General features: G+C 37.7%; 1 protein-coding gene across 3 annotated transcripts in view; it reads right to left on the bottom strand.

The window, feature by feature from the left end:
- mdfic (MyoD family inhibitor domain containing) overlaps positions 1–23043 on the bottom strand; it is a 48374-nt gene that overhangs the window by 12101 nt on the left and 13230 nt on the right. Inside the window, exons 4-6 of one of the 3 annotated variants that reach the window (XM_084406733.1) lie at positions 22724–23017; positions 15803–16100; positions 13523–13968 (exon numbers count right to left, since the gene is read on the bottom strand). In XM_084406733.1, coding sequence (XP_084262859.1) covers positions 15850–16100; positions 22724–23017 — 545 coding nt within the window. In that variant the 3' untranslated portion in view covers positions 13523–13968; positions 15803–15849. Of the gene's footprint in view, positions 1–13522; positions 13969–14052; positions 16101–22723; positions 23018–23043 lie in introns of those variants that run through there. The other 2 variants (XR_014627052.1, XM_084406732.1) reach the window with 2 other exon arrangements.

Here is a 23043-nt window from a genome sequence, read left to right on the forward strand (position 1 = left end):
AACTCTGAAAAAATTGATTTTCCACAGAGTAAATTAAGAAATGCATTATAGCTGTTAAAGCAATCTTGGGGGAAATCTGAGACTTCCACGGCAAAAGTATGCTTAGAAAGTAATAAATTACACGTTACACTTATTTGCTTTAATTCATGCTAATTTCACCCAATTAATGTATCACAGAATCTTTGTGCGCGGTCACAAGAGATTTAATTATTTATCCAGGGATTTTGTTTTTCTTCTTGTATGTTTGGTGCATACGTCTACCTCATAGCACGCATATTCGTTGAAGTGTTTATGCTAATAAATGCCTGATGTATTTGCGCTGCTGTCTTAATGACTGTGTGTTTACTTTATACCCTGATACTCTGTTATATTTATTGAAGCTTTAAGCGTGGCTGTGTTCCAAATCACACTAATAGTATGTACTTCTGTGATGATGAAGTGCATACTTTTGAATATGTAGTAAGACAATGCCTACTGTTGCATAGTAGTTGAGTTCAAGCATAAAGAATTAAGCTAATCCAAGTCATTTAACTTGTAGGTTTAGAAGTCAACACTAAAGCAGCTTTCCCACTTTGCTTCCATAATCTGACATATTTCAGACAAAATAGGACATTCAACAAGGAAGAATAAAAAAAAAAAAGAAATCAGGAACTGTGGCCTCTTTTATTCTTTCATCTGAAAGAGTCGAAACAGAACAATTATGCTACAAACTTCTCTTTTATAGCACAAAGGGCTGTGGGTAACGTAAGAAATAAAGAAAAAGCACATACAGAAAAAGTATGAATCTGGTTTGACATAATATGATTATGAGATGCACTAAGTCTGGATCGGATCTCATGCACTACAGAAAATGTCTTTGTGTGCTGAAAAAGAAAGCGAGAGAGAGAAAACCCCACAAATCAGCATTTGAATCTCTGTATTTCGCTGTGATTTTCAGAGTGCAAGTCTAAACCAGAGGCCGGAGTGTGTCTGTGTCCAGGCCACAGTGCACTTCCCGTGAACGACATTGGACAGGAGATCTGCCTTCCTTCCTTTTCTCTCTGGCACATGCCGATGAGTCACTGTTTACAGTCTTTTCAGATCTGCTGCCCTCAAAGCAACCTTCCTGACAGGACTTTTCCATTCACTCAGGATCCGAGCATGTCGAAGCCTGACACTGTGAACCCGAACAAACCCTTTTTACAATCTAAGGTTAAACTCTTCTTCTTCTGGGGTATGTCACCATGAAATTAAAGCTAGCTTGTCCATAAACACACACACACAATTTGCTTGCGACTCACTAAAAGTCCTACATTAGGCATCTGTGGACAGTTTCAAACACTATACAAGCCAGTTTTGATGTCCTAAAGGCATCGAGATACACATCATTAAAATCCACAAATTCTGTTGCACATGCTGGAAAACATCTCTCTTGAATTAGAGCTTTGTTTACCACCTATAGTGAACAAATTCATATTTTTTTTACAGTCTGCATTTATGCGCTACTTAGGAGTCTTAGCAGTGCATGCAAACCAAACCATTCCTGCATCTGAAATCGCATACTGTATAGTAGGTGCTACATTTGATTTGAAACTTACTTTGCCCCTTAAAACTTTGACCATTAAAAAGAATGTTCTATATAGTATGATTGAAATTAAGACATGTAGCCATGGTCATGTGACCCAAGGCATTCACTTCCATACACAAACCTCTCCCCTGGCCTCACTATGAGTACGAACTGCTCGGCTCACATACTGTATATTCGGACGCAGTGCATGTGTTTGGTTTTTGATGTATTTTTATCTCTGACTAGAAAAATATTGAACTAAACTTTTCTAGTAATACATTTGGGACATGGGCATGTTTTTTTTGCCAATGAAAATGTTATTTTCTTGAACACATGGGATAGAAATGCTGCTTTTTTTTTTTTTTGCTAAAACTACCATTTGGAACATTCCAATTTTTTTTTTTTTTTTTTTTTTTGCCAAATTACCATTTTTCTTTCTTGAAAACGTTGGATAGGAAATGCTGCTTTATTAAAAAATATTTTTGCGATTTTTTGTGTGTGCATACATTACATTCAGAACATGGAAACAAAGCTAACTCCTGATGGATATAATCAAGCAAGTTCCTACTTTTTGTCATGGCATATCCTTTTTCCCTCTGAATTATCACATTATGGAAAATGGGTTACAAAAGCAGTTTTTTTAGGACAAAAAAAAACAAACAAAAATCGGCCCACAAGTGACGCATGGTAGCTCTGTCAAAGAGTTTTTAGTCGCAGACTAAATGAAGGATAAAAAAAAGCCCCCTTCCCCAGCGACAACTTCAATTTCTGCGGCAGCTGTGACTGTCCCATTCTCCTCGTATTGATATTAAAAAGCTTATGTGCTGCTGGTTTTTCCAGTAAATTAGAGAAAACAAAATCTCCTGATTAGTCAATTAAGTGGCACATTAGTCTGGGACTTCATTAAAAGATAGGGCAGCCTCTTTAAGGATATGCTACAATGTGTACGGAATGTTTAAACAGGAAATTGAACAAATGGAGCTTGTTAAAACTCGCTTGAGTCACTTGACATCTTACACGACTGCAACTAGGGCTTCACAAATAGAATGTCAGGCCACGGCGCTCCCCGGATCTCGCTATGCTAATCTGGGACGGGCGAGAAGTAGTGCCACGCAACACCAGCTGGCACAACAAGATGTAAACACTTATGAAATCTCAGGCTTAGCGGCCCGAAGAGCTGACGCAAGCACATGTGGGTGCAGACGCGCACACTTCCGCATAGTCAGGCACATAGGTAACCCTGCTTGGATTGCACTTTGAAAGATTGAGGGAACCTGAAAGACATAAGATAGGGAAGAAAAATCACAAATGAGATCTCTTTGAAATCACAATTGTTTATCTTAGACAGTAATGAAAGCAAATGGTGATTTTATTGCTCAAATCTAAGATGTTTCTCCTCTCGGTTGTGGCCAAATGGTTCCAAAGTCGGACTTGTAACCCGAAGGTCGCGGGTTCGATTCTCAATACCGGCAGGAAATGACTGAGGTGCTCTTGAGTCAGGCAACTAACCTCCAATCGCTCCCACTGCTCCGGGTGTGTGTCCACGGTTTGCAGTGTGTGTGTGTGTGTGTGTGTGTGTACTACTCACTGCTCCTAAAGTGTGCGCACTAACTTGGATGGGTTAAATGCAGAAGACAAACGCAGAGTATGGGTTACCGCTTGGCATTCACGTCACTTCACTTCTTAACAATGGTCTCAAACTGTAGTGAAATTTGCTTGAACATAGCCATTATGTTAAGACTGTGTCTTAAGAACTAATAGTTAGTTAGTTGGGGGTAATCAGTCTTACTGTTCGGTGTCAAATTAGACCAATCTACGTTTTTGTTACTGACTTTAAAAAGTTATTAACAGTCTTAAAGAATAAAACTGGATGACTAATTTGTAAGACTAGTCTTAACAGTTTATGCAACTGGCCACAGATCTCAATTTAAACTTTTTAAAATCGGGTTTAATTACTGATCATTTAATTTATAAAAGTCTGAGAAATAAGGTTATAATGCAGCATAGAAAGGCTAAAGCATCCTTTTTTCTTGAAATCATTAGAGAAGCAAAAGGGAATAGTAAACAACTATGGAAGACCATTGACAAATTAACTGGCAAGGATAATCCCAAGTATGAAAGCATACAGCTCAAAATAAATAATGATATTCAAAATGATAGCTTAGCTATTGCAACAGAATTTAACGATTATTTTTTTAATTCCGTGGAGAAACTGGGTCAAAATTTTACTAAAAAACCATTTAATTATTCCTTAGTCTGTGATGCTGGTTTTATTATGACACCCACAAACGATATAAAGGTTAGTAAAATACTTTCAACACTAACTAATAGCAAAGCAAAGGACATTTATGGTCTTGATACTGCTTTCTTAAAAACTCAAAGAATCTTTGACTGTTCCTTTAACTAAAGTATTAAATAAATCTATTAAAGAAAGCATCTTTCCTAGTGCCTTAAAGCTTGCTATTGTGACCCCGGTGTATAAATCTGGTGACAAACAAGAGGTTAGCAATTACCGACCTATTAGCATCCTTCCGGTCATCTCAAAAGTCATTGAAAAGTTGGTAGTAGAACAACTAATTGCTCACCTTGACTCTAATGCCTTTTTACACCCAATGCAATTTGGATTCAGGAAAAAACACTCAACTGAAACAGCATGCTGCTACTTCCTTGAACAAATTAAAACAAATTTAGATCAAGGTGGAGTGGTTGGAGCAGTTTTTCTTGATTTAAGCAAGGCTTTCGATACGGTTAATCATGAGATACTATTAAGCAAATTGGCACACTACAATATTTCAATAAATACACAAAACTGGTTCAAATCTTACCTGAGTGGACGACATCAGTGCGTGCGAATGAACAACACATTATCTCCCTTGAAAAGCTGTACCATGGGAGTCCTGCAAGGGTCAATCTTAGGGCCACTGCTTTTTAGTATATATATAAATGACCTTCCACTAGTATGTAATGATATTGATATAATAATGTATGCGGATGATACTGTGCTGTACACTCATGGGAAGAATGCTACAGAGGTTGCTTTAAAATTAACAAATGTAATGCATAAGGTTGTTGAATGGTTACATAATTCATGTCTCACTTTGAATACTGAAAAGACGGTAACCATGTTTTTTAAAAATAGATGTAAACTTAAGGAATGTCCTGAGGTTTTAGTAAATGGGCATGCAATTAAAAATGTGGATGAATTCAAATATTTGGGTGTTACCCTGGACCCAACTCTTAGTTTTAAAAAACATGTTAAAAGATTGAGTAGTACACTAAAATTTAATCTTATAAATTACAGATATATAAGAAACTCTCTTACCATTGAGGCATCAAATACTTACTTAAGTGCAATGATTGTTCCACATTTTTGTATTGCATGACAAGTTGGTCACAAGCGGGTAAGACAGTCTTAAGACCACTTGAATCATTATATAAAACAGCACTTAAGATCCATGATAAAAAAACACGTCAATATCACCAATGCAAAATAATTACTAAGTACAATATTTTAAATTTTGGAAATCTGATAATGCATTCAAATGTTTGCTTACTTTTTAAAATCATTAATAATGCTGTCGCTCCTCCTTTAAAAAAAAAAAATTATTACGCTCAACTCAGAAAAAAAAAAGAGCTACTCGATCAGCCACTAGAGGAGAGTGCAATATTCCCAATCGCAAAACTTCTTTTGGCAAATCAACTTTTTCTTTTGTGGCCATAACTCAGTGGAATACTCTCCCTACACACCTTATTACATGTACAAATCCTCTAACCTTTTCGAGTTTGACAAAGGCATGGTTACTGTCACAACAAAATTGTACACATTTATGAAGTGTGTGTGTGTGTGTGTCTGTGTGTGTGTGTCTGTGTGTGTGTGTGTTTTGGTTTAAGGAAGGGGGAACAATTGAGCATATGATAGTTCTAATTGAAAATTAAGTGTGACTGTAGTTGTAAAATGGTATATTTTAATGTTTTGTATTTTACTTTTATGAAATTTTGTCTTACTGTCTTATTGATCTGTCAAGGGACTACGGGCGGAAAATAGCACTTGTGCTATAACCTGGCACAATGCATCTCTCCTTGTTTTGATACAAGGTTAATGTTATTTTGTGCATTGTCCCTGTTTAAATAAAATGAATCTGAATCTGAATCTGAACAAATATTTCTCGAATGTTCACGCAATCCACAATAAATGCTATAGGTATTAACTTTTCCTATATGCCAATAAATGTCCCTTTTCATCTAATATTTCTTTTCATAAACATCTGAAAACGCAGGAGACTAACAGTAAGTCTCTGTTTGCTCTGCATTTACTCTAATTTAGGGTAAAAACAATAAAGATACTGAAGTTGTCACTTAAAAAGCTTCCTGTAAGCAATACCAATTTAGCTTTTAATTCTTACAGCATGTCAACAATTGCATCATTTTCTTCCTCTTAAAACTTAGGAGAAACATCTAAGACCAGTTTGATATTAAAACATAACTAAAAATCCTATGACTGAATAATAAAATGTCCCTCTGGGTAGACGTATAACTGCTCATTGACTTCCTCAGCAGTTGCGAAAATAATAATAGCAATCAGGTATATCACGTCATTTTCAGGAAATGGCGACAGTAAATTCACAGAAGATGGTCCAGTCGCGGCGCTACCAAATTCATATCCGTAATTTAAGAGACGAGAAAAAGGCGGATATTTCCTTTTGAGGTGGAATAAATTATGCATCATTTCATTCCAAAGAGAGGTAATATTATACTGGCTTTGTCTGTCCTACTTCATAAATCCTGAGCTTTAAAACACTCACGAATGCACGCACACCAACACGGTCCCTTTCACGCTAACACACACACACAAAAGACACAAATTTTGCCAGTGCCCTGAGATTTAGGAGCCGGTACACTAAAACATCACAGTTCACTGGCTGCGTTGCCGTCTCAGCGTCACATTCTATCCAGAACAATGCGACAGCTGACAGCTTGCACAGAGATTCATCACGCTAAGCAGAATTATTTCTGCCACGTGCTAATTTATTAACAACCTGTGCATGCTCTAATGTAGTAAATTTGCATATACATTTTTAACCTGGAAGCAAGATCATGAATATTCCTCAGGCAGTGGAGTATTTCTCTTTGTTAGTCACTTTCGATTCTTAGAAGAGGAACTGAGAGATGGGGAAAGCGAAGCCACAATCGCGCCAATCTTGTGCAAGGCACGTTTTCTTCCAGGGAAGTATTCCAGTCCTTCCTTAACCTTTTGCTCAGAACACAGCAGAATCTGACATTAAACCTTTTATGCTGCAATTTACTGCATCCACATGCGTTTGACCTGAAATAACATAATAATGCACGAAATATATCATATTCAGTAATGCAGAAGTACTGGGAGCGCAGTGGAATGAAGATGGAGATTATCTGAATGAATGAACAAGTCTAGGTCGGGGTGGCAGATTTACAAGAAAGACCACAGGACGTGCAGCTATTATAAGAGGTGGTTACACGGCGTCGGGGCACAAGCAGTTATCCCTGCGAGAGAAGGCTGCAGGTGCACATTTCACACACCTGTGATGTTTCCCTGTATTCCCTTGCGTTACCCAGGGATGCAACGATCAGATGCAGGCATAAACACCACGCTCCTGCTGCAATGCAACAAATCCTACCTGTCAGACTGACAGGTTGCCTCTATATTGTGAATAAACAAGTATAACAGAGACATAAACAGGTGTAGCTACTGTCTGAGGAGCCTGACAAACAAATCAAGAGCATATGTAACGGTGTAATTACAGCAGCAAACAGATTTAATCGGTTTAATTATCTAACCTTGTTCTGACTGATGAGGTTAGCGCATCCGAAAAGATGAATTCGCTTTTTGTTGCTCATCATTGATGTAAAAACTGTTTAGCTGATCAAAGAGTGGAAGTTGTTTTGTTGGTTTATGTAAAGAATAGCATTGAAAAATATGAAAGGTTTGTTTGCTGTTCTACAGATGAAGCCTCTCATGTCATCCAAACAAACTCAATGAGAAGAGGCTTCTAATATTAGGGTGGATCTCATGAAAACATGTCCAGGCCCCAAGTTCACTCCTAAAGCAAAAAAATAAATAACAATAACAACAATAATAACATCAATAAATAAACCATGTATTTTTAATTAATTATTTATTTATTAACATTTAAAAATAATAATAATAATAATAATAATAATAATAATAATATTTTTTATTTATATTTTTATTTATATAAACATTTGTGTTGGTTTAAAATAACATTTCTCATTTTCATATTTAGTTTAATTTGTACATTTTTTTTGTAATTTGTAAAATAACAATAACAACTAAAAATTATATACAGTATATATGTATATGTATACATGCATACATACATGCATACATATATGAAGAGTTCAGATGCAAAAGCCTCTAAGTGCCATCTGAAATTTTCTTCTAGAATGATCATTTTTATCAAGCTTGTATATTTAAGTTCAGTAATTTCACTTAAATGACAATAAATAGGTCATTTTCATTGCCATTTAAGTGAAATTACTGAATTTAAATATACGAGCTTGATAAAAATGATCATTCTAGAAGAAAATTTCAGATGGCACTTAGAGGCTTTTGCATCTGAACTCTTCATATATACACACACATATACATATACAGATACACATACACATATACAGTGAGGAAAATAAGTATTTGAACACCCTGCTATTTTGCAAGTTCTCCCACTTGGAAATCATGGAGGGGTCTGAAATTGTCATCGTAGGTGCATGTCCACTGTGAGAGACATAATAAAAAAATAATAAAAATCCAGAAATCACAATATATGATTTTTTAACTATTTATTTGTATGATACAGCTGCAAATAAGTATTTGAACACCTGTCTATCAGCTAGAATTCTGACCCTCAAAGACCTGTTAGTCTGCCTTTAAAATGTCCACCTCCACTCCATTTATTATCCTAAATTAGATGCACCTGTTTGAGGTCGTTAGCTGCATAAAGACACCCGTCCACCCCATACAATCAGTAAGAATCCAACTACTAACATGGCCAAGACCAAAGAGCTGTCCAAAGACACTAGAGACAAAATTGTACACCTCTACAAGGCTGGAAAGGGCTATGGGGAAATTGCCAAGCAGCTTGGTGAAAAAAGGTCCACTGTTGGAGCAATCATTAGAAAATGGAAGAAGCTAAACATGACTGTCAATCTCCCTCGGACTGGGGCTCCATGCAAGATCTCACCTCGTGGGGTCTCAATGATCCTAAGAAAGGTGAGAAATCAGCCCAGAACTACACGGGAGGAGCTGGTCAATGACCTGAAAAGAGCTGGGACCACCGTTTCCAAGGTTACTGTTGGTAATACACTAAGACGTCATGGTTTGAAATCATGCATGGCACGGAAGGTTCCCCTGCTTAAACCAGCACATGTCAAGGCCCGTCTTAAGTTTGCCAATGACCATTTGGATGATCCAGAGGCAGAAGCATATCAAGGTTCTGGCGTGGCCTAGCCAGTCTCCAGACCTAAACCCAATAGAGAATCTTTGGAGGGAGCTCAAACTCCGTGTTTCTCAGCGACAGCCCAGAAACCTGACTGATCTAGAGAAGATCTGTGTGGAGGAGTGGGCCAAAATCCCTCCTGCAGTGTGTGCAAACCTGGTGAAAAACTACAGGAAACGTTTGACCTCTGTAATTGCAAACAAAGGCTACTGTACCAAATATTAACATTGATTTTCTAAGGTGTTCAAATACTTATTTGCAGCTGTATCATACAAATAAAGAGTTAAAAAAAATCATACATTGTGATTTCTGGATTTTTTTTTTTTTGAGATTATGTCTCTCACAGTGGACATGCACCTACGATGACAATTTCAGACCCCTCCATGATTTCTAAGTGGGAGAACTTGCAAAATAGCAGGGTGTTCAAATACTTATTTTCCTCACTGTATACTGTACATATATACATATAATTACATGTACAAATTAGTACAAATTAAACTAAATATAAAAATGAGAAATGTTATTTTAAACCAACACAAATGTTTTGTTTATGGCTTTAGTTTTACTTTCTGTTAACTATAATAACCCTGATATAGGGTAATTATAGCAATGAGAACCTTGGAGAAAGTCATCATGAAAATACATTTCACGACGTAAAAATCTTAATGGTTCTAAAACAGGCTTAAAAAAAACAAACTAAAATATACAATTTCTTTTCTCAGTTGATTTGGGGGTTAAATACAGGTTTCGTGAGATTCATACTTGCATACTCTATCATAATTGTTTGATGTCAGTGCCAAAATAACATCAGATCTTCACACTGAAAGGCTTCAGTAAATAAGCTAGCCAGATTTGACATGCCACTGACTCTACCACAAGATATCAGACTGAAAAAACAAAGTGATTAACCTGTTTATCTTTCATAAACCATGCCTGCCACGGCTGATTGACAAAACCATAAATAGAAAAAGTACGCTGCACGTTCAGACGTGTATTTAAAGGCCAGAAGAAAACCGATAGCATGTTTTTTTCTTAACCTAATTGCCGCCAAACCCTGTGGATCGTTGCAGCGGTTGAATCACAATACACAAGCTCAAAGCATCATGGTAAACAAAACAGCCAATCATGGAGAATGACTACGGGCTATTGAGGCCTTTCATTTAAGTGATGTTAAGAGCAAACAATCAACTCCCTGCTTTGCTTCCCACAACACATCCATATCAAAGAATGACAAGTAGCAAAGGTGACATCCAATTTATAAGTCAAGGACTGCGGACAAGCAAATAAACAGGCATTTCCGGACCACGCGTCAAACTCAATTTGCCTCTCCCATGGTTCAATGCATTTAGGGGGCGCAGAAAAAAAGTTGAAGGTGCAGAACTTTAATGCCTTTCTAATAGGCTAGACGAGCCCAGTCATTTACGTTCACAGGGAATGCACAGGCAACCCCATAGTCTTGATACGCGGTTGAAAAAGTTGCAAAAATGCGTATGAAAAGTTAAGACATATGTTCAAAATACGTCTCAATGTGTCTCTTTCATTTTAAATCCAAAGCCGGTGTTGTCAGCGCTCGACTTCAAAAAGGCGAACCGTAGAAACTTTGAACCACTCCGTGCCCCGTCTGTGGCTGTGGGCTTGTTTTCCTGATCTCGCTAACTACCGCTTGCTGTCGTTACATTGCTGTTGCTTCGCCTGCAGGTAAAGAGAGATTAAACAGCATGCGGTGCCCTTGTAAAGCAGCAAAGGTTTTATGGAGGGGGTCTTTAAATATTTAAGGTGTGAGTACAATGAGGCAGAGCTGAAATACAAAATACAAACCTGCAAATCATTTACATTTCATTCGCCGTGTCTATTTTACACTTAATACAATTTTTTAAGAACAAAATTCCAAAAAGGAAGATAAATGCACAATATGACAAGCTGTTTGCCGTGAGGTGATTGTCGTAAGTTAGAAAATAGATGCGCATCATCCCTGAAATAATACACAAAAGAATTAGAATAAACCATCTCCCGCTACATAAAACAGTAGGTTTTCATGTTGCCATTTTTTGCCACTTCTCAACTGTATTTCAGTAAACAACCATTTTGATCAGTAAATTCAAGATAATTCTAAGAAAACAAAAATATCGAATGCAAAACATCCCCAGCCATTGTCACAGTCAATTAAGTGTGGCTAGGTAATGAGGCCATTTGCATTGTAAAGCATCCCCCATGTGTTAGGGTTTTAATGGGGACAGGACCTGAGGAGATTAATTGAGAGTGACATTTCTTGAACTCTATTTTCCCCCCTCCGTGTCTTCCACGTCTTGCCTTTGCTTACCTGACTGACAGATCTACCTTTCAAACTCAAATATCTGAAAGACTGTCCACTCAAACCCCTCATTGACTCTGATGTTTAAAAAGGGCAGGATGGTACATTATGCATATGGCTCTGGCGATGAACAGAAGTGCTTGACTTCAAGACAAGGGGTGGATTTGGTCCTGTGCCTGTGAACGTTAAAGAAATGGAAAACATCAGAAGAATGATGCACTGCCGTGGATCTACAGTCCTTATATCATTATTAGCACTTAAGAAGCCATAACGTTGGGTTAGCTGAAGGCCAAGTGCCAGTAATTATCATCTTCAGATGAGATAAAATTCATATTATACTTTTGTACATTTTCAACTCTCTTTAGTGTGTGATGTTGCTGTTTGAGCATGAAAAATATCTGCAAAGTTACAAAGCACAAAGTCACTCCAAAGACTGTTATTCTCTATATCAGTGCGCACTGTTTCTGAACTTCCTGAAATGCCTCGATTGTAGTCTTTTCTGGCAACACACACGTCACAACATTACACATTTAAATCATTCCCGCCCACGGCATACACGGAGAAAAGGGACGAGGCCTAGTTGAGTTAATAGTGTGTTGAAACTCGTGGTTATGGTTATGGACATTTCCCAAACACACTCAAAACTGTTGACCAATCACAACACACTCATCCAGCCGACCAATCAGAGCACAATGTGCTTTTCAGAAGGATGGGGCTTCATAGAAACGGAAACTAAACAGAGATTCTGCAATGTAAAATATGTGAAAAATAATGTTTTTGGAACATTCAAGCATGAAATCCTATTTTAGTACACCCTAAAATCAAAATCAAGACTGTAAAAAGGGCATAATAGTTCCCCTTTCCCCTTTATCTTAGTTCTTTATCATTCAATTTCATAATACACACTTGCACAAATCAAACCGCATATTTGTTTCCTCTTATGATGCAAGCACGATGCAACTAGAACTTTGAATATGCGCTACATAAGGTGGCGGGTAACAGCAGATAGTCATTTTCCACCATCTAAGGTGGGGGTGTTGGTCACGGGTCTCTAATGACTTATTTAATATTGCAAGAGAAATGACCCAGGGTCCAAGAAGCGCTACGTCTCTCCAGCCTGAAAACAGAAACAATGGAGCCACCTTAATTGTGACATTACAAGCAGTGGCACAGCGAGGAACAGAGGGGGTTTGATTAAAAGGAGAAGAGGTGGGTGACTTTGTGAAAAGGTCACTGCACACTTACTGGACTTCTCAACTCCCCCTCTTTCTGAACAAGAAAAAAAAGTGGAAGAATATGGAGAGAAAAAAAAATCTCCCATGTGATTAGAGACGACTTCCAATATTTCCAGCAATGCCATTAGTGAAATAAGATGGTAATTTTCTGGCAGGCGGTATCTGGGCAGAAAGAAGGAAGTGAGGGGGAGGCAGCAGGTTGTGGCTGGGAACAGAAGGTAGCACAGGTGGGGTGGTGTCGAGGTTAATTGAGAGGTTAACAGGGACAAAGGTTTGTCAAAGGTCAGGGAAGACCACCATCCAGAGGGAAAGGCACCGGTTCCTCCTGACTTATGCATGTTCCTGGTGTAGCGGCACAATCCCTATGTGAGATTGTTTAGAGAGTGAGTTTTATCAAAGGCAGATTTCAATATCTAGAAACCAAGGTGGCTGATGGCTAATAGAATAAAAAAAAAAAGTCCAGTATATACACACTACTGCTCAAAAGTTTGGGGCCAGTAAGATTTAATTTAAGAAATAAATACTTTCATTCAGCAAGGACAAGTTAAATTGATCTATATATAAAATCTAGCTAAAATAAATGCTTTCTATTCATCAAATAATCATGAAAAAATTATCACTTTTTTCACAGAAATATTAAGCAGCACAACAGTTTTCAACATTGATAATAAAAAGAATTATTGTTGACCACCAAATCATCATTAGAATGATTTCTGAATGATGGCACTGAAAAGCTGCTGAAAATTCAGCTTTGCCATCACTTGAATAAATTATTTTTTAAATTCTATTTAAAACAGAAAACAGTTTGAACTGTAATAATATTTCACAATATTATGGTTAACCTGAATTTGATCAAAGAGAGACAGAGACTTTTAAAAAAATCATACCAAATTTAACAGAATTAACAGTAGCGTAAATATAAACATAAATATGCACACAAATTAAATGGCAGCAAAAGGGACGGTTTATTTTTACTCAATAATACTTATTCAAAATTACCCAAGAAAACGTTGAATTGCAAATAATGATGGTATATTATATAACTGACGAAAGGGAAGCAATTCTGTACATTGACAAAAGGGCACAAAGTCACGTCTTTTGGAAGCATTATCAATCACCTTCCAAAACTCCTCAGCCAATTTAATAGAACGTACAACCTTTAATTCAGTGTGACATACCGTCCTGAATCTATCACAAACCTTCAAAATCTCTCTGGAGACATTACAATTTGATACGCCGACTATGATGCTAACGATTTACATTACATCCATCTCTGAACCTTGTACAGGTGAGTCAATTACCGCATGCCCGAATGCGATGGCAAACCGCCGAGCTGCACTGATGCATGACATGCACCCGATAAACATTCAGACCACGGGCGGCTTTCTGAAAAAAAAAAAAACGTGTAGACGATTTTCAGTGAATAATCACACAATTCTGCATCACAAAACAGGTACAGATGTCTTAGTCTCCAGTTTAAGATTTTATTTTTAGAAAATTGTAATGTTGATGGTCCATTAACAAATCAACGCTTGGTACATAATGCAGATATATATATAAAAAAAAAAAAAAAAAAAGTGATTTGAGGACAAAGAAGAAACATAAAACCATCAAACTGTGCTGAATACAGTATGCTGGACAGATAAAAATGCTAAGCTCGATTCACATTCCTTTAAAAAAAAAAAAAGTTTCATAACCATGGAACCTGCATTTTTGAATGTGAAAATCTTTTTTTTTTATAGACTATTATATTTTTGTCTGGTCCTCTGACATTGCAATTAGCTACAGATTTGCAATTCAATTTAAACACCGGTCTCTAAAAATGTCATTTTTATCTCAATCTTTTTTAATTAGTTTCTTTTTCTCTGAGAGTTTACATCAATGTATTTATGTCAATGTATATATTTTGTGTCAGTGTATTCATGTGCATTTTCATTCAAATTAATTAGAAAATCTCAAGAAAATGACTTGAGTTTTAGTTTGCTTACTATTAAACTGTATTTGATTCATATAAAAAGCCTTTACAGTAACAACAAACATCAATAGTATCTTAAGTCAACTATACTTTTTTTTCCCAGATTTTCAGTGTTAAAGAGCCAGTCCTAGTCAGTTTGGTCTTAAAGTGGGTCTCGTCAAAAGACACACTCCTTCTGGAGAGGTAAAGTCTGTAGAGGTAAAGTTGTTTGTTTTGAACCGGGTTCAGTTGAATGTTTCAGGTCACACTGTGTTTCTGAAGTGCAGTTTGGCAAGTATGTCGTAAGCAGTTTTGACGAGATGAGTCAGACGAATCACATACACACGACGTACCGAAGGCTTTACGCACTTTGAACAAAAAACAACCGTGTTAATGTTATGATGCTAACATAAGCTTACATAATGCCGACAAATGCCAGCTTTGTACAATTCACAAGAAGGTCTCAGGCAATGCAATCTGAACTATATATATAACAATGTAACACTTTTCAATAATGTGTTCAGTTTTCACCTAGGTACTAAAGCAAAAAGATGCTTTTATAGAGTATCTTTAGCAGAGGCTTAATAAAAGAAAAACAAAGTCAAGTTTACACGTAATTCGCAAGATGCATAAAGTGAATTTCTGCATCTGCATTCTACACTATGCGGTGTATCCAGTTCTTTTGTGTATCTTTAAAACACCAGCAAGCTAACTGCTAATGTTGTTTCAAGAACTTAGGGACATTTAATTAAATGAGCTACAGTAGACACAGTTTAAATAAAGACTTACAAAATTGGCCATCATTTAAACAGCCCTCTCTTTGTTTTTCAGAAACAGTTCAAAATAAGAATTGCACTTAACACCCACAAAGGCTTGACCTCTGACAGTGTGAAAGCAATGTTTCCACTAAAATTACAGTGATGCGCAGTGCGACCTCAAGTCATGTGACGTCTACTGTTTTAATTCCACCATTTGCGAGTTTTTACAATTATAAAAGTGTGAAATGTCAAAAGAAACAATGTTCAAAACCTCTGCAAAAAGAAGAAATATAGTTAAAACAGTCAATAGAACAAGCTCTGATACATTAAAGCATTGAATATAAAGCGCTGAATATGCTTGAATATGTGAAGTACATGATGTTTTTTCGTCCTTTTGTATGACCTTTATGGTCATTTTGAGCTCAGGAACAGACTTCTCACAAGTGTGAAAGGGACACACTAAGCAGCTCTCATCCACACACTCACACACACACACTCACACACTCACTCTTGCTCAACATCTGTCCTGGCTGTCGCCTGCATGCATCTGGGCTTTTATGTTGGGAAACAGATTCCGCAGCACTCCATGCAGATCTCCAGGCAGTCCGAGGACTCACAGCACGCATCCATAATGCCACAGTCCATGTCACAGGGGCAGTTGCAGTCGTCTCCCAGGTCGTCTGCGCAGCAGCAACAGCAACAGGCTTCTGACGTGCAGGTGCCGCACGAGGCCTGAGCCACCACCATATTGCACAGAGTGACAAATTCACAAAACAGGCAGGCCAGGATGCAGTGGACACAGCAGTCTGCTCTCAGAGGATTGCAGCAGGCAGAACAAAACAAAACAAGAACATCGAATAAACATACACAATTATTTTGAAGTAGTGTCACTTTTCTTGTGTGATCATTTTTGCTTTTTTGTTTGCTGTTGCCAGTGGCTCAAACATTATGCACTTCACCTTTCAAATCAAATTTAGCTTAATATGAAATATTAAATGTATAAAAATAATAGAAACAAACTTTTACATATTTATAGTATTTTACAACATTTTATTTGTTTGTTTTGATCATACTGGCTGAGAAGACTAGCGTACGCTTGTCTATGTGTGTGTGTGTGTGTGTGGGGGGGGGGGGGGGGGGGGTAAGACGGTGGTTCAGCAGCGGTGAGAGCAAAAGAGGAATCAGAGAAATTCAAAAGGAACGAATTCCACTTTTGGGTTGATTAGTAGCTTTGTGAATAATGGGGTTATTATCATGCAAAAGCACAGGGTCGGTCACGTAAAGCTGATTAACAGCGTCCAACATTTTCACCAGCAAATTGGCGTGTTAATGCTGTCGTTTCTCTTTTCTCTGATTAACATTTAACCTTCCTCTCGCAGGTGCGCCACATACGATGCCAAATTACAGTTGTTTAAGGTGACATGGATACACAGTTTTACAGTAGCATTGACAGCACAACAGGTAATGTATTCTCTCTCTCTCTCTCTCTCTCAAAAATTGAGACCACTGCAAAATCATCAGTTTCTCTCAATTTACATTTTTGTTTTATTCTATAAACTACTGACAAATTTCCAAATTCCAAATAAAAAGATGCAGTGTTGTCAGACCTCAAATAATGGAAAGACATTTTTTAAACAACACAATACTTATGTTTTAACTTAGGAAGAGTTCAGAAATCAATATTTGGTGGAATAACCCTGATTTTCAAATCACAGCTTTCATGCGTCTAGGCATGCTCTCCACCAGTCTTTCACATTGATGTTGGGTGACTTGGGTAAGCACCCCCAGATCATCACCGATCCTCCACCAATTTTCACAGTGGGTGCGAGACACTGTGGCTTGTAGGCCTCTCCAGGTCTCCGTCTAACCATTAGACGACCAGGTGTTGGACAAGGCTGCAATCAGGCAGATTTGTCTTTGTGAAGGACGCATGAATCAAGTCACGTACAAGGTTGTCCTGGAAGAACACTTGCTTCTTTCTGCTCTGACAATGTTCCCCAACTCTGAGGATTGGTTTTTCCAGCAGGACAATGCTCCACGCCACACAGTCAGGTCAATCAAGGTGTGGATGGAGGACCACCAGATCAGGACCATAGACTGTAAAAAAAGATGGACGACGCCCCTTCGCTCTCTTCCATTGATGAGAACTGAAGCCGCCAGAGTCCTGATATGGCGCTGACATATTGGAACTTGAGTCTGCGCAGTAGCGACCTGCACAGTAGTGAGCAGGAAGTAAAGCCGCGAAATCAGCGCTCCGCCCTACTCTCGCAGAATGCACTCAGGGAGAGTGGATTCTGCACACTTTTTAAAAAATGTATTGCAGTACGACAAGAGACTTGCTAAAATAAAGTAAATACAATCTCCTCAGTCCTCCGAAGATCCCGAAAAAATGTCCGTTGGTGCTTCAGTGACTACTTCGCTCGAGAACCTGTCAATCACAGCTGTCAATCATGACGTTACACCACCGCATCACGTAACTAACTAAAAACCAACTTATTTTTGAAACAGACACTTGAACTTACACCAGCGTGATAAAAACGACAGCAAATGAAAGAAACCACCTTTGGAAAAAAGATATTTGAAGTGTAATTTAATTGTTTAGTTGGTCTCACGTCCCAACTATGTGTGTTGAATAACACGGGGAGGCGGGGCTTATGACCTATACTAGGACCAGTCACCGGGGGGCGATCGAGACGTTTTGGCTTCACTTTTCAGGGCTTGTGCGGCACGCTTGATCAGGACCCTGTCATCATGGCCAGCCCAATCTCCAGACATGAACCCCATTGAAAACCTCTGAAATCTGATCAAGAAGATGGATGGTCACAAGCCATCAAACAAAGCCAAGCTGCTTGAATTTTTGCACCAGGCGTGGCATAAAGTCACCCAACATCAATGTGAAAGACTGATGGAGAGCATTCCAAGACACATGAAAGCTGTGATTGAAAATCAGGGTTATTCCACCAAATACTGATTTCTGAACTCTTCCTAAGTTAAAACATGAATATCTAAACTTATTTTCTTTCCATTATTCAAGGTCTGACAACACTATCTTTTTTGTTATTTTGACCAGTTGTCGTTTTCTGCAAATAAATGCTCTAGATGACCACTCTTCAGCCATCAGTTGAGATTAATTAAATAATTAAATAATTAAATAATTAAAAAAGAAAATCAATAGAAAAAAGAAAAAAAAAGTCAATTAATATTAGCATAACCAAATCAAAAGTAACCTCTTTGTGCATGGAAATATTATATCAACCAAAATTCTGGTAGATAATTGACTTATCAAGAGCTGAATCCTCAAATCGCTCAGAGTGTTTGCAATATGATACATACAATACAATACAACTCTTTTTATGGTAACTGATGGTATACAACCAGACTGCAGTGTGCTAATTAGATACAAGGCATACAAAATCTATTACAGAAAAAATAATGCAACTATAACAAACAGCACCAATGTGAAAAGGGAACATCTTTCACTCAAACTAAGCTTCAATAATCGGCACGGCGCTCACACTGTGCTCCTGCATAAACAGTGCCGTAGAGAATAACAGTGAACCCCTACCAGCCGGACGTGCCGCTCGGACCTCTAATCAACTGTAGAACCCAAACTGCGGTGCATTGGAGAAATCACTGCAATGTGGTGTGTATCGTTATCAGTCTAAAACGTGAATTTGCATGGCTTTCATCAGTCCGGGGTGAGCTGTCAGAGAGATCGCTGGGTTTGATTGGGGCTCTGGTGGTGGTGGGGGGGGAGAGAGAGCAAGGACGAGGCCTGAAGACCACTGGATGTTCATGTTTGTTTGATCAAAGTGATTTTTTTTGTAGGCGGTGGAGCTGACCAGCGGTGGTGCTGTGCAGCCTGGACAGTGTTTGAACATGAAACAAGTTTGCATGCAGACCCACCAAAGGCTTAAAACATCAGCTTTCTGAAAGGTCAAACGGGCGTACTTTTAGATTTCGCCTGTGCCGACTACATCAGCTACATCAACTGTTTGCTTAATTCATCTGCTTAAAGTACTCATAAACAGTACATGCTAATCAAAAACGCATACTTGCTACTTGATTACCAAGTCATTTAATAATGATTTGATTTGGGGCATCCTATTAAACAAGTGTGAAAAATTACACATGTCCACACCGATTCTTTGGCTCTATTTTTCTTGCCCTTTTTTTAACTAACAATTTCTTTCTAGAAACGGGTTTAAAAGCAACAGTACATAATGAATTCCCTTGGATGTATAATTTATCAGCAGCGATTAGTGTGAATCTTAAGGAATGAGAGTCTGTGTAATGTACACAGGAGACAGGCTGCCTTATCTCAGCCGCAAAACCGGCATCGCCCCAATGAGAGGGTTCATGTTTAATGTCATCCCGAGCGGAGTATGCCCAGATTCCGCGAGGCCAAAAACAGCCCCAGCGCCTTGGAGGAAATAGTTTGAGACATCTGGAAAACTCCAAAGGCTAACATCAAAAAGAAAGGCAGCGTGACATAAAACAAGTGCGCGCGGTGCAGGAACGTTCAAATGAAGAAAGACTGACTGGTCCATGGGTTGTACATGGCGGCTTTAGAGACCAAATGAGAGGGAGATAAAATAAAATAAAAAAAGTTGGCATTGAGCAGTTAATTTGCAGTCAATAAGGAAGTGGGTGCTGTAAACTTTCTGAAAGAGAACTCTGGATACGCTGGGGAAGCCGCAAAGACGGGAAAAACATGGCATTACGATGCACTGCTAATGACCGCGCTAGCTTTCTGCGTACATCCCGCAGCCTTAATTGAATTTGTCAGAGGGATTTTAGACTACAGCGTACTTGCAACACAACACAATCACAAACACGCCATCACTCAAGGTCCTAACCCACCCGCAACGGAACAAAAGATCTCTCAATTAGTTGATTTTCTGCTGGGGTTGCCGTTATCGCAGCTTGCGACGGCAGCCAAGAACACGAGGAATCGCAATCCCCTGAGCAGAGATCTTGTAAAGCTTTATTCTTCAGCTTCCCAGGCTGTTTAGAAGCTAATTTCACAGGCAAACAGATTATGGTAATCCGTGTAAACATTAAAACACAACAGCTTGCTGTTTTCCAGGGGGAAATTACTACTTGAGAGAGAACATATTGATTCAAAACACAGTTCTACAAATAACACACGCACGCACACAAGCTGTAATGAGACAGACTTATTGAACTGTTCACGCACCCCCCCCCCCCCTCTCCAATTAAGATGTGAAAACTATGACGCCTTTTAAGATACACATTTCCGTTAAATCCATAGGGAGATGATAGTGTTTGTTACATACACCTCGTAGTAGGCTCCTACTCGCAAATCACCTGAGTGATAAATCTGATCTTAAACTTTCCAGTGTTGGAAAATGTTCACATTCTTTCCTGACTTTTCACACACAGGATCAAGTGTCCCTAATAAGTGCGGGCCTATGGTTACCTTTGTGCAAATAAATCCTAAAATAAAAATATCTAACCAAGCAAATAAATAAATCCTGCATGCAAGGCTGTATTATTCAAATTATTATTTATAAATGGGTCAATGACGTGATGGGTCATTTTTTTGTCCAAAGGCCTTAATAATAATAAAAAAACAAATATATAACATCCAAAGTATGTAAGGTAGTACAACTTGATCTCTTTTACTGAATCCAAAAGGTTTTAATTATATTTTACTACATATAAAGGTATTTTAAAGATTTTGAAGTGTCAAAAGGTCATTCGGTAAAACCGATATAGTAAATATTAAAATGGAATAATATTGTTTTTAATAACTAAAGGAACTACAATAATACAAATATAAAGCAGATAAGGCTCTTTTTTTTTTTACATTTCCCCTTTTCTCCTTTCCCTGTGCAGTGTTTTACTGGAATATGTTGGAGTGTTTAGAGTAGTCCAATAAATGATTACATTTATGAGATCAGTGATAATTTTATTTAATATTTCTTTTGTGGTACACACTATATACTATCTCAACATCAATGTCAAATCAGTTTTTAACTTTCAAATCAGTGGTTAAACCGAATTACTTTTTTGGTGACAAATTTTTTCCATCTTGTAAAAAAAAAAAGACAAAAAACAGTGTTAATTGATTGTACAAACCACAAAATCTTATTGTTAACACCTAGGTAAACTAAAAAATGGTTTCAAATATAGTTATATCTCCATTCTATTTTTTTACACTTTTAAAAACCTTATTCGTCAATGACCCAAATACATAAAAACGTTTCCAATTAATATAGTACAGTAAAGTCCCCACTTACTTAAACCAACAATTGTAGCAACAGCAAACACCAATGATGTACTTTGTATAGAGCATTACATTTTTAACCAATAAATGATAAATTAATAAATATATATAATTAAATAATATAAAAATATATATAATTAAATAATATAAAAATATATATAATTAAATATAAAAATATATAAATAAATAAACAAAAAAATAAATATATAGAAAAATAAAAATAAAAAAATATATAAAAAAATATATATATATTTTTTTATTATTATTTATTATTATTATTTTTATATATATTTATATTTTTGTTTATTTATTTATATATTATTTAATTATATATATTTTTATATTATTTAATTATATATATTTTTATATTATTTAATTTATTTTATATATATATATATATATATATATATATATATATATATATATATATATATATATATATATATATATATATATATATATTCCAAACTTCCTGAAGCAATTTCATGAAAACACATTTGGGCCAAGTCACTTGTGGAATCCCAAATTATCCCTTTTTAATTTAGCTAAATGCCAGGGCATGTTGTATGAAACATACAAAACATACAAACTGCTTTACAGAGAATCTAAAGTTCTCAGCAGGTGCAAGACTTTGCTCGATTTGAAAGGGTTACGGTATCAGACAAGCATGATTGAACATCACGCAGTATAGAAAACGCAATACATGAGCCAGGAAAGTGGCGCTGGTACACAGAAGCAAGGCAGAGAGCCGGTCTTAATGAGAGGACACTGTGAGAGAGGCTAGCGATAGCCCCTGCTGAGGTGGGGTTGACACATGGCAGACCCCCGCTCTCCGCAGTCTTGTTAAAAGGTCACACCTTGGTGACCATTACTAATGCACCAGCGATCTCCTTCATTACTGCCCTCTCCTTACCATCACACCTGACAATGTGCAAGCTGCTTTTTTCAGATCGGCCTTCTGTTTTTCATTCCCATTTGCGAGACAATACAACACCACAGAAATAAAGACATCAATCTAGTTGGGTGTTATGAAAGATGAAATAAAGCAGTGCATTTACAGGACACCGAACAGAAAAGTCACAGATTAGTTGCGGTTAAGCGGAGGGAGGGGAAGAAATCTGCAAGCACATACGAGTTTGTGTGCGAGTGTATATTTGCGTGTGTGATGTCATGTACCCTCTGGAGTAGAGCCGGGTTTATGGGAGCCCGTCGAGCTGCTTTTGCTCCTTCTGCTGCTGTTGCTGTTGACCGACAGGCTAGAGCGAAGCTTTCTCTGCACGCGGTGTGAGACAGGCGATGGGTGCTTCTTGGGCTCGGAGGTGTGGCAGGCGGAGGGCGGTTGTGTGACCCCGCGGGGCGTGCCATGGCCATTACTTAGCACTGTGTGCAGACCGTTCTGCTGCCTGCCAGCCTCTCCATCAATGGCATTCTGCAGGGATGTTGCTGGCTGGGGCAGAGGCTGAGGTTGAGCTAGAGAGAGAGAGACAGATTTTTTT

The sequence above is a fragment of the Rutilus rutilus genome (genome assembly GCF_951802725.1).
Source record: "Rutilus rutilus genome assembly, chromosome: 4".
In the NCBI taxonomy this organism is placed as follows: Eukaryota; Metazoa; Chordata; class Actinopteri; order Cypriniformes; family Leuciscidae; genus Rutilus; species Rutilus rutilus.